General features: G+C 38.1%; 1 protein-coding gene across 3 annotated transcripts in view; it reads left to right on the top strand.

Moving 5' to 3' along the window:
• Positions 1-13,117, top strand: part of BICC1 (BicC family RNA binding protein 1) — a 261,380-nt gene that overhangs the window by 225,792 nt on the left and 22,471 nt on the right. For 2 of the 3 annotated variants that reach the window (XM_032842690.1, XM_032842707.1), the window contains exons 9-15: positions 2,810-2,941; positions 5,000-5,186; positions 7,216-7,377; positions 7,998-8,194; positions 8,332-8,464; positions 8,999-9,155; positions 11,219-11,384. In XM_032842690.1, coding sequence (XP_032698581.1) covers positions 2,810-2,941; positions 5,000-5,186; positions 7,216-7,377; positions 7,998-8,194; positions 8,332-8,464; positions 8,999-9,155; positions 11,219-11,384 — 1,134 coding nt within the window. The remainder of the gene's footprint in view (positions 1-2,809; positions 2,942-4,999; positions 5,187-7,215; positions 7,378-7,997; positions 8,195-8,331; positions 8,465-8,998; positions 9,156-11,218; positions 11,385-13,117) is intronic. The other variant, XM_032842699.1, reaches the window with a different exon arrangement.

Genomic DNA, 13,117 nt, shown 5'->3' with positions numbered 1-13,117 from the left:
ATTGCTTATGCACCCAGTGCTCCATACAATACATGCCCTCCATAATACCCACCACCAGGCTCACCCAACTCCCTACCCCCCCTCCCTTCCAAAACCCTCAGTTTGTTTCTCAGAGTCCATAGTCTGTCATGGTTTGTCTCCCCCTCTGATTTTCCCCAATTCACTTCTCCTCTCCATCTGCCCATGTCCTCAGTGTTATTCCCTATGCTCCACAAGTAAGTGAAACCATATGATAATTGACTCTCTCTGCTTGACTTATTTCACTCAGCATAATCTCTTCCAGTCCCGTCCATGTTGCTACAAAAGTTGGGTATTCATCCTTTCTGATGGAGGCATGATACTCCATTGTATATATGGCCCATATTTTCTTTATCCATTTGTCCATTGAAGGGCATCTTGTTTCTTTCCACAGTCCTTCCTATATTCATTTAAAAGCATGTATTGCATGGAGCACTGGGTGTGGTGCAAAAATAATGAATTCTGGTACACTGGAAAGAAATAAAAAAAAAACAGCATCACAGTGTATAGGTTGATACATATTAACAAAATGGATTGACTGACATAATGTGGACTTACAAATTATCTTATTAAAAACACCATTTTATTCTCCTGTTCAAGAAATTGACCTTTAGCGACATTTGAAACAGTAAGCCTTAGGCGTGGTCTTTACTAATATTAACTTGCAGAATTTGTTTTTGAGAAACTTTCAGAAAGTCCAGTTTTTGCTTTTTAAGAGAAGAGCATAAGCAGGGAGGGGAGTGGCAGTAGGATAAGCAGAGAGAGAATCTTAAGCAGACTCTATGGTCAGCACAGTGCCCAACTCCAGGCTGGATGCCAGGACTCTGAAATCATGACCTAAGCCAAAATCAAGAGTCCAATGCTTAACTAACTGAGCCACCCAGGGACCCCAGAAAATCTGAGAGATAAGAACTTGTTATAATCATTAGGGATTATAATACATAATTATTTTGTTGTGAATGATTTTTTTTTAGCCAAGCTTAGTTTATAAGGATACTTTATTTTTTTTTTAATTTGTTTAAGGTTTTACTTATTTATTTGATGGAGAGAGAGAGCACACAAGCAGACAGGGCAGCAGGCAGAGGGAGAAGCAGGCTCACCACTGAGCAGAGACCCAGATGTGGGGCTGGATCCCAGGATCCTGGGATTATGACCTGAACCGAAGGCAGCGGCTTAACTGACCAAGCCACCCGGGCATCACATAAGGATACTTTTAATATACCACTAGTTAGGTAGCATATTCGTGTCCAAAGATGATTATGATTGCTCTTCATAATTTTCTTTTTTTCTGTTTTTTTTCCTTAGGTATTATTTTAAGTGAACTTTTTCAGGCATTCTGTATAGTTAGGAATTCATATTCATACTTTGATCATACCTACCAAAAATATAAGTATGCAACGAGATACAGTATTGTACAATATTAAAAGAAGGGAGTGGGTGCCTAGGTGGCTCAGTGGGTTAAAGCTTCTGCCTTCAGCTCAGGTCATGATCTCAGGGTCCTGGGATCGAGCCCCGCATCAGGCTCTCTGCTCAGCAGGGAGCCTGCTTCCCCCCCCCCCTGCCTGCCTCTCTGCCTACTTGTGATCTCTGTCTGTCAAATAAATAAATAAATAAATCTTTAAAAAAATAAATAAAATAAGGAAGAGAGGGATAAATTAATAGGCTTTAACCTAGGGGCATCTGGGTGGCTCAGTTGGTTAAGCATCTTGACTCTTGATTTCGGTCAAGTCATGATCTCTGGGTCATGATCTCAAGCCCCAAATTGGGCTCCACACTCAGCACAGAGCCTTCTTGAGTTTTCTCCCTCTACCCTTACTCCAAGTCATGTATGTATACTGTCTCTCTCTCAAATAAATAAATAAATCTCTAAAGGAAATGAAAAGCCTTAACATATATTTTAAAACAGAAATCACTTTTATCCATAAGGAAAATAGAACACAGTGATTTCTTTTAATTCTAGTATATTTGACTATTACTTCTCCTGATACTTATGTACAGAACCCAGCAGTCGGGCTAGAACTGAGTGTCTTGGGAATCAAGTATGAGATTCCTATAGTTAGTAGATTCGGGGCCAGGAAGAAAGCATCAGAGAAAAAAAAACAAGTGCGGACCTCAGCAGAGCTAAAAAGTGAGAAAGCTAGAAGAAGAAACAGTAGTAGCACTTTACTCCAGGAAGGAGGTAAGGTTGGAGCTGCACCAGAAGAGAGGTAGGTCTTCAGTTGGTGAAGAAGCCTTTGGGTGAATTGAGACCAAAGTATAGAATCTGTTTGAAAAACAGGAGGCTGGTCTAACCTGGAGGACGGGGCAGATGTGTGAACATACAGGCCTATGATTTTACAAGCAAAGCTGTGTCAAAATGTGGAGATCTTGAGATGCTGAAACATGGTTAGATTTTATTCAGAAGACAATAAAAACCAGTACTGTAAGTCTTTGAGCAAAAGCACAGGATTAGTCCCCTTAATGTGGTTCAGTGTCTAGTTTCTGGCATCACTAACAAAATGGAAGTCAGAGAATGGATGAATTTTCCGAGGTGGAAAGTGGGTAAAAAACTCAGGGCCAATAACAGAAAATTCAGACACATATAATTTTGTCATTCAAAAATAGTTTGTGCCCTCAGCATTATTTCCACACAAATTCCCTAAGCTTTGTGAAAGCATGTGATTGAGCTTTAATACTTTGGTTTACTCTTTCAGCCCATAGAATATTGCATTATTTGTAGGCATGTTAAATTATCAGATGTTTAAATGAGTAACGTTTTACCTCCTACACTTTCTACTGTGACATTTCTTAGGGTTGTCTTCCCCTTGTGCTGATGTTTGATATGAAGGAAGAAATTGAAGTTGATCCACAGTTCATTGCTCAGTTGATGGAACAGCTCGATGTCTTCATCAGTATTAAACCAAAGCCGAAACAACCAAGCAAGGTTGGTACAGATCTGGACCCAGAGGACCACATATCCTATCCCATTCTATATTAGTTTTTTATTTTCATATACATGTGTATTTTCATATACATGGAATTAAATATTCTATATAATATATATTTCATTATATATTATACTGTTATTTAAATATATGTTAGTAAAAACATTCATTTTTGATCATCATTTTCTTTATGTGTTGGTTTTGGAGTTCATTTTTAATGACCATTATTTCTTACAAACGTATGAGAAAGAAAGAAAAGACGTGTTTTTATTAATTGCAACCTGGTAGCTTTCAGCTTTATTAAGTTATCAGAGAGTTGATAAGGCTAAACATTGTCTTAAATGTGTATGTGTACATATCCAATGTAATTTTTAAAATATTTAATTTACATACTCTTTGCGAGCCACTCTGCTAGCCCTGGAGATTTAAAGAATAGGTGTTCATTCTCTTCAATAAAATAATAAACTAATAATAATAATCAAAAGTAAATAATGATGTGTCCCCCATTCAGTCTCCTTGGAACTTCTCTAAGATGTTACAAAATTTCAATAATTCCATGTATAGTCAAAATTTAATGGAATAAACCTAATGATATTAAATGCTAGTGAGAATGTGAGGGAAGAGGCAAATTGTCATAGCCACTCTGAGGAGCAATTTGGGACCTTCTAATCACACTGAAAATCTGTTATCCTCCTGCCCGCCAGCATCGTACATCCAGTTAGACACCCTGAAGAGACCTATGTACCAGAGTCAAAGGACAAGAATGGTGTAGAATAAAAGAAGCAAGTCACATAATAACATGTACTGAGTGATAACATTAATGTATCTTTTTATTCTAGTAGGTAAAACCCCCAAACAGTTATGTTTTCCATTTTTTAATTTCTATAAATCTTATTATATATGTATCATGCTATAAGGTATATCATAGACGATTTTTATATACATAAATAACATGGTGTTCAGTGTCCAACTTAAGAAAAACAAGCATGCCTTCATCAAAAGAAAACTTTAAAAGAAAAAGAGACGTTTGTTTCTAAGTGATAAAATGAGTTTGAAGTTAGAGAACAGGACATTAATTTTATGTATCCTGAAGTGTCATGCTTTACTAATTTGAGTTGACTAGAGTCACTGCAGACACAGTGACTTCTAAGACTGGAAGATAAAGCCAGAAGAGACACTGTGCATGTGAAGAGTGTCAGGCACAACAGGATCTCCTGGAGTTCAGTAATAAATGAGCCAGGTCAGGGGGCTATAGATGATAAGTGAGAATTCTAGAGCCTCATCTCATCCCAGGGCAATTTAGTTCTGTCTGCCTGACCCGGATGCTGAGTACTGCTTTAACTGCTTTTTCAGTCACAAATTTTCTTTATTGCCCATTGGAGGCTCTCCTCTTGAGTTCACACTTCCAATTTTCTAGAGGAGTCCATTGAGAAAAAAAAATTATTGTTTAGAAGTTTGCTTTACCATAAGCTTTGCCATTGATAATGCCATCCGTGAGGAACAGGGGTACTTCAAGTTCTATTAGTTAACTAGTAGACTATAAATGTCAAACGTAAGTGACTGTTACTATGCAGTCTATATATGGTGACAAGTTTGAGTTGTTTTGTAAAAATGAGATCAAGGGGCAAAAGCTTTAATGTAACAGCGAGAGGATGCCAAGGGAATGGGCTGTACAGGCAGACCACCTGAGGTCCAGTCCTCTTGCTGCCCCTGCCCAGCCAGGCTGTGACCATGGGTAGGACCCTTATCCTCCCTGAATGTGAATCAGAATTCCCATCCAGAAGATTTCTGGCAAGCATCAAGATTTATGTACAGCTTCTATCCCAGTGCCTGGAACACAGGACACACCCAGAAAATTATAACTAACCCTTTATGGTTTTACCAAAGGGAGCAAACTTAAGAAATAAGTGGTTAGAATTTTTAAATTGATTTTAAAACCGCATCACTATATTCCTTCCTGGAATCCTTATTACCATATTCATTTCTCACCCACCTCCCCAGTTCATTGTAGACTACTTGCATGTCACCTTTTTCTTTCCCATTATGTGTTTTCATAGTCTGTGATTGTGAAAAGTGTTGAGAGAAATGCCTTAAATATGTATGAAGCAAGGAAATGTCTCCTCGGACTTGAAAGCAGTGGGGTTACCATAGCAACCAGCCCGTCCCCAGCATCGTGCCCTGCCGGCCTGCCATGTCCCAGCCTGGACATCTTAGCTTCGGCAGGCCTCGGACTCACTGGACTAGGTATAAAATTTATTATTACAGCGCTTCTCAATCACTGGGGGATTGCTTAGCCCGTTCCCTTTCTTTCTACCATCTGGGGCTACAGTTTCTAAGGCTATTTTTTTTTTCCCTTGTCAGGCCCAAAGATTAGGTGAAAAAGCAACAAAACTCACATCAATCCATTTTGGGTTTTTTGTTAGACTCCAAAGATTTTGTACCTAGATTCTTTTTATTTTGGCATAAATAACCAAGGTCTGACTGTTTTATTTTCAGTGGCTGTGTTTGTTCTTGTAAATTAAGAATGCCACTGAGAGTGAAGTGAGCAGGCTGACTATAATTTATGTGTTTGTTCTCTCTTGCATTGGCAATATTGCCATCCATCCCTAGAGGTAAAGATTATCCAGTTTGCTTTTCAAAAAGTAATTGCAAATCTGTATGAGGGGTAGAGAGAGGGGGAGGTGGGAGCAAGCAGAACCCCCCCTCCCGGTGGTCAGCACAGCGTCATCCAGACACAGGGACTCTAGCTGCAGCTACCAAGAGGGGCGGTGACCTGTGTTTCTACCTACAGCACAGAGTAGAAGGTGGAAGAGCGTCATCCCTCGGTGCCGTAGCTCTTTGAGAAAGGGGGGGGCGGCGCTTCGTACTTGTGCCCTGTACCGCCTCATTTGTGGAGTCCTGGCTTACAGGTGGGGTTTCATTGCCATACTGCCGTTAGGCCAGGCTCACTACTTTCTTGCACACGTTTCCGTAGCCTTAATATGAAAAGTGAAGGTAATAACCCTACAAAATCCCCTTGCCTCATTCAGTATTGATCTGAGACAGAAAAAACACTCTCCGCCTTCTGTCACTTCTTTTTTCTAACAGCTCTTTCTTGCTTTTAAAAATTATATGGTTATAATATGATTAAGATTCCAGGTAGCCCTGTCTAGACACCATTACAGTAAAGACAGACTCTTTCCCCCTTGGCCTCTACTCTCCCCAAATTGTCCCTTCCACTAAACAGTCATAACAACACATGCATGTCAGCCAGGAAGTGCCAGCGAGATAATCTGGCAGGAACCAAGTTCTTCCTGCACCAGAGCAAAGATTCAGTTACTCAATTTCTGAAATGTTTTCATGTCTATTCCTATCCTGTAATATTTAATACTTTAAATATTCCGAAAAAGTTATATACAATTTCATATTTTACTTTAGAATATATTTAAATGCTTGAAGAGAAGTTCTATTACTTAAATCAAATATTAAATCCTTAAAACAAGCAAAAAACAAACAAAAAAATTGTTTCTGAGAAAAGTTTTTGTACTTACTGAGATGGACCGTGGACCACAGGGATGGTCGTGTGTTTTGACAAAATAAAAGCGAACTGTTCCAAGTAACTCAGCCTCTTCACAAACGTAGTCATTCTACTGCAGGAGAACCTTCCCCTATTCTCTGCTAATTGTAAGTGGTTTGAAAAGAGTTTGTTTGGAAACAGAAAACAAGTGAGTTATAGAGAGAAATAAAGATGAGTTTCCAGGGGCGCCTGGGTGGCTTAATGGGTTAAAGCCTCTGCCTTCTGCTCAGGTCATGATCCCAGGGTCCTGGGATGGAGCCCCGCATCAGGCTCTCTGCCTGGCAGGGAGCCTGCTTCCTCCTCTCTCTCTGCTTGCCTCTCTGCCTACTGGTGATCTCTGTCTATCAAATAAATAAATAAAATCTTTAAAAAAAAAAAAAGATGAGTTTCCACTAGAGCAGAAGTATGTTCATCCTAGCCAGTTGAAATGAATGCAAAGCAGCTGGCATTGCTCAGTGACCCTGACTGCGTCCCTGATTTACATACACCTAACTTCTGGTTCTGATCTGCATCTGTTTGTAGATAGTCTGAGTTCTGTGTTGGAGTTGTATCATGTAGTATCTCTTGGGAATATTCGAAAGAAGGTAATCTGTCACTCATAGTATATTTGGAAAATATCAGACTCTCTCATTGTGCATTCCGAATGGCAGTATTGGTGCCCATCCGTATTTTTCATATTGAATGTATGCATATTGACTTGGCATTCATTTATTGCAGGTCTTTTGGGACCTACCACCTTATCTCTAAACACATCAACAACTCCAAACTCACTCTTGAATGCTCTTAATAGCTCAGTCAGTCCTTTGCAAAGTCCAAGTTCTGGCACCCCCAGCCCCACATTATGGGCACCCCCGCTTGCTAACACTTCAAGTGCCACAGGTGAGTATCATTTAAGTACAATCAAAGGCATGTTGGTGTGGTTTTAAGTATCAGTTTTTAAATAAAATGTACCAGTGGTCCCGTTTCATTAGGGAAAAATTATGGTTCAAAGCATACTGCAGCTAAAAAGGAACTCCTCAGTGTGTAAATTAGTTAAAATGAAGCATGACAAAGCAGTGAGTTTTTAATAAAAGTAGAATATAATCTTCCAACATGACAAACAGATCAGGAAAAAGAGTGTGATGAGCGGGAAGCAGTGGCAAAAACACATGAAGCTCACTGACCTCATAATTAGGAAATGTCGGTTCCAGTTGGACGGATGTGCCTGATAGTTATATGGACGTGCCAAATCTAGCTAGTTTCCTCCTCCATACCGTGAAGAGCTTAGGTTAATTAAGTATTCTCTCAAGTCTTGTTCGATTTTAACATTGTTTTGTTTAACATTGTTTTGTGTTTTTATAGTAATGGTAAACCTATTTACAGAGAGGTATCAAAACTGAACTCTTCTGACTTTGTAGTAACAAAAATGAAGTTTTTTGGTTTTACTGAAAATAATAAAGTAATATTTGTCGAATATGAGTTTTTTTTCTAATATCTGTCTGCATGAAATGTCATTGTAGGTTTTTCTGCCATACCACACCTTATGATTCCATCTACTGCCCAAGCCACATTAACTAATATTTTGTTGTCTGGTGTACCCACCTACGGGCACACAGCTCCATCTCCCCCTCCTGGCTTGACTCCTGTCGATGTCCATATCAACAGTATCCAGACAGAAGGCAAAAAAATCTCTGCTTCTTTAAATGGACATGCACAGGTAACGTCCTTTGCTAGAGGAGTGTGATCTATGCTGTTTCTAAGAGATAAGCCGCTGGTAATATGTTTAAACTTCCACCTGAAATGAATTTTAGAATTGTGGCCATATCTGTATGTTATTTTCTGTTATCATTTTAGTCTCCGAATATAAAATATGGTGCAATAGCCACTTCATCACTTGGAGAAAAAGTACTGAGTGGGAATCACAGTGATCCATCTAGACAGACAACTGGACCTGAGCAGCCATCTCCCAAATCAAACCCTGTGGAAGGTAACTTTCCTTCTGAACGTCAGCCTGGTCTGTTACCCGGATAAAGGGGTTCGTAAAGTCTCTGTGGTGATTTCAAGTTGGTTTTGCTAACCATTTATGACTCATCCTACCTCAAGTATGCAGAAAGATATCTTGAATGAAATTCCAAAGAACCCAGGGCAAAATAAACTGAAAAACACTTCCCACAGAAAGAATGACTTCCCATTACGTTGGAACTTCCTAAATTAAAGTGGATGTAATTGTGTAAGAGGAAAGCATCAATTTAGTAAATGTATACATATAATTTTTTTCCAAGTAGAGTATTTCTTTTCTTAAAACGCTTCCACCCCTAATAAATCTTTTGAAAATGTGAGGGTCTTCTCTTTAAATTTCATCTTGAATGAAATTTGGGACAGCCTGAATGTAAAGTGTCTTCTTTGCAGCTAAAAGCTGCTTTACCTGGGTCTCCCTTGAGTTGGGTTCTGATTTGTTTTCATCGCAGGTGGTTGTTGATGATAAGGTGACATTTGGATTTTCACTTTATCCCTTCTGCAGGTTGTAACGATGCTTTTGTTGAAGTAGGCATGCCTCGAAGTCCTTCCCATTCTGGGAATGCTGGTGACTTGAAACAGATGATGGGTCCTTCCAAAGTTTCCTGTGCCAAGAGGCAGACAGTAGAACTGTTGCAGGGCACAAAAAACTCACACTTACAGTATGTATTTTAATCTTTAAAAGTCCTTGATCCTTTGAAAGAAAATGTCTAACACGCTGGATTTGTTTTAAACTCAGTAGTTGGTGTTCTTTGGTTCAAGTGAGTTTGATCTATTCCAAGAGTGTTTTTTATTTTTTCTTTATAATATTCTTTTTCCTTTTAAAATTTCTACTAAGGAATACTATCTGGTAATTTTCACTCTCTGTCTTCTCTATAGTGATTGGATTTGTATCTGGGTTCTCTAAACCATCTCTGTGCTCTGAAACTTTAACATCCTCCCTGCTCTTCAACAGGGCAATATTTACTCTCTGATTTTTCTGTTGGAAATTTTCCTCCAGTGAATTCTCCTTTGTTTTGCTTTAAATTTCCAACTTAAACTATGCTTCCTTGTTCCAAGGTAGTTAATTGCAAACTATGGTAATAAATACTTGACAGCTTCATGATTTTATTTATTACAAACCACCATGAGTATAAATACATATATTGTAGTAACTATAACTCTCCCTTACCATAATAGCACAGTTACAAATGTGTTATCCTTACTCTATCTTCTTTTTCTATTTTTTTTTCAAATAGATAGTCTATTCACACTTTTAAAAAAAGGCAGTACAGTGGCATGCCTCTATGTTGAAAGATTTTGCTCCTCTCCATCTCCATCTACCCAATTTCCTCTACTGTCTTATTAGTTTTCTTGTATATCTTTACAAGGGAGACTATCTTAAGACAAATATAATCTTTATATTTTTATTTCCTGTGTTTCTTACCGAAATCTGTTTTGCTTTTATAAACTCTTTGATCAGTTAACTACTCTTGTTCCCATTTTGTCCAAATCTGCTTTATCTGTGTTTTTCCTTACATGGTACTAGTAGCCACGGTGAGCATTATTCAGCATAGGTTAGAGAAGTAAATTTGCTTTCTTCCCTGTGTGGAAGCATTTGAAGGGTATGCCTGTTCCTTTCATCATTAAATAAGTTCTGAACTTACCTCTCATCTAAATTAAGCTGCAACCTCCAGAATGGTCCCTCTGTCGCTACCCTTTCAGCAGCTCAGTCGGTCCTTTATTTTGTTCTAGCAATTTTTTTGAACACGGAAGTCTGATCTTGTCAGACTCTGGCTTTAATGGCACCAGTCGTCCACATGGCTTGCTTCCTTTGCTTTGCTTACGCTGTTCTCTGGGCCTTCACAGGCCGCTGCCTGCCCAACCTGCAGAGGCCCTTTGCATTCAGTTCTGATGTCCTGTGTGAAGCCACTGGGAACTTTTGTCAAGCAAACAAAGTGCATTGCTCCTCCTCTTATATTCCAGTAGCCTGCTCCCAGTTCTCCTGGCATAATGGAACAGTGAATGACAAAAGAAAGAATGAACCAATCAGATCAGCTGTTTTCCTAATACTGTTCCTTATTTCTCTTTTACTTGAGCTTAATGTGCCCTTGGATTTGAACTTGAGGTGCATGTATAGGGCATTACCAATCTTGCAATTCAGATAATTTTTCCTATTTTAAGGAACATTTTTATGTTCATCCATGTACCCTGAACAGGTGTTGGGAAATACTTATTTATCTGAAACCTGTGTCATAGTAGATTTGTTAGCAGTACCCTATGCATTTTACACACAGGAACTGGATCATCTGCATGCCTTCAGTTTGACTTGTTTCTGCTTAGACTGTGTATGCACGAGTCATTGCTATCTCTTTGACGTATCCAAATTAGAAATCTCGTCTGTGTGTCTGTTCTGTATGTATCACAGACCTATGCCAAACATACTACATATAATGTTTGTGAAAATGTTTCATGAAATAGTTTCAACTCCAGCTCTAGAGTCATATGCTTGGGTTAAAATTGCAGCACTACCATTTACTTAGAGGTATGACCTTGGTTGAGGTACATGGTTATCTGTAAAATGGGAATAATAGGACTGCCTACCTCAGAGCGGCCTTGTGAAGATGAAATGAAATAATACATGTAAATAGTTAACAGTGGTAAACATAGAGTAAATGTGCACATAGGAAACATTCAGTACATTTGTATATAAACACGGACTGTTAAATTCCAAACTGTTTCACAGCAGCACTGACAGGTTGCTCTCGGACTCTGAGCTGAGTGCTGCAGAAAGCCCTTTGGCTGACAAGAAGGCTCCCGGAAGTGAGCGGGCAGCGGAGAGGGCTGCAGCTGCCCAGCAAAACTCCGAAAGGGCTCGTCTGGCCCCGCGGCCATCCTATGTCAACATGCAGGTAATGAGGAGAAACGGGAGAGTTATCTACACGTGGGGTGGTAACTTAGGGAATGGGGAATTCTGCAAATGTTTAACAATAGAGCAAAAATTTGGTTTTCCTTCAGCACGCTAGTCAAAATTAAATTTAAATATATAGGTAGTAGTTAGGAATTGGTTTTGTAATAAACATTAAAAATAAGCTTGAGTAAGAAGAATTCTTTAAAGTGTATTAAAATTCACAATTAGATGGTCTGTGTCGCTATGTCTTATGTAAATGATATTATTTCTCTGTTACTTAAAGTTTAGATAAATATAAAAACTGTTATTTTTAAGTATCACTGCCTCATAACATAGTCTTGGATAAATATATCTTTCTATCTGTTTAATGGAGATGATAAATTTGGTGTCATTTAGATAGTTATAAAAATAATTAAAGTGAAGTTTAGGTTTTTAAAAGTAGATGCCAAGTATTATTGAAGACTATGTTAGTTGAGAGATGTATGATCATATTAAACAATTTCTTCAGCAGGGATCTTCTCTGTATCCATTTTTAAAGTATTAGGCCACTAAATCAAAATAGACTATTGATCATAAAATTCAGAAATTTGATTTCCATATAAACGACAATATGAGAAAGAAGGATTTCGTACTTTGTGCTTTTAGAGACTCTTATAAACATTTGATTTCAGTGTCAGAATTACTGGGTAGACTTTCCTACTTTATAGTAGAAGATTTATTATCTCCAGCCTCCCCCCACCTCCCCAGAAAAGGGGAAAGCTTTTCACAGAATCTTAAAAAGAAGCTGTCACTGCTATGTCAAAGAAGGTAATTTATGTCACTAAATTATACCTCTATAATTTTAGTGAAAACTGCAGTTCAGTCCTGCTTGTCTGTTTTTTTAATCCTTCACATTTGAACATTTTCATGAGTTATTAGATGAATGTTTTTACAAAACCTGTGTCTTTTTTAAAGTGTCAAAGTTAAAAAAAAACACATTTGTTACATTTTTCCTGATGGATTTATTTTCAGTTAATATAAATTAAAACTTTCATTATACGAAGTACCCCATCCCCTGTATGATTCCTTTTGTTTGTTTTTTTTTTGTTTTTGTTTTTAATTTTTTTTTTTTATAAACATATATTTTTTTCCCCAGAGGTAACACTTTCTCCAGGTTTACACACTTCACAGCACTCATCATAGCACATACCCTACCCAATGTCCATAACCCTTTTGGTTTTTGTTCCTCTTGTAGTTCTCTTCTTTTCCATCAGATTTATACCTAGTGAATCATTTTCACATTCCTTTCTTTTAGGATGGGTGAGAATGTTCTTGGTGAAAGAGTTTTAACTTAGATGTATTTATGCTATTAATGAAGAGCTAACTTTTTAAATTGCTAAAAACTCAATGGTAGTAGTCACCAAGCATTGACAGAGAAAGACTGAAGATTTCACGGATTTCTGCACCTAAAAATGATCTCTGTCTCCTGACCCTTCTTGGAACGCTGCATCTCTAGCTCTCTCTTCACACTTACCTCACTTCCTAATTTATTTTGTAGTCATTTATTTTTTTTTTAAACACATCCCTGCTAAGATTCTGTGTGTTTTGAGGCTCTAGACCCTTGTTGATTCATTGTTGTATTCTTCTACAAAGAGCAACATAATCTCTTTAACCAGAAGACACTCAGTATTTACTGAACAAGTGAATTTAGGATCTAATCATTAAAAGTTGATTTTAATTCCCACTGCCATTTTA

This window comes from Lontra canadensis, unplaced genomic scaffold (assembly GCF_010015895.1).
Source record: "Lontra canadensis isolate GAN:19392208 unplaced genomic scaffold, GSC_riverotter_1.0 scaffold3, whole genome shotgun sequence".
Classification (NCBI taxonomy): Eukaryota; Metazoa; Chordata; class Mammalia; order Carnivora; family Mustelidae; genus Lontra; species Lontra canadensis.
This window is presented reverse-complemented; position numbering and strand designations above follow the sequence as displayed.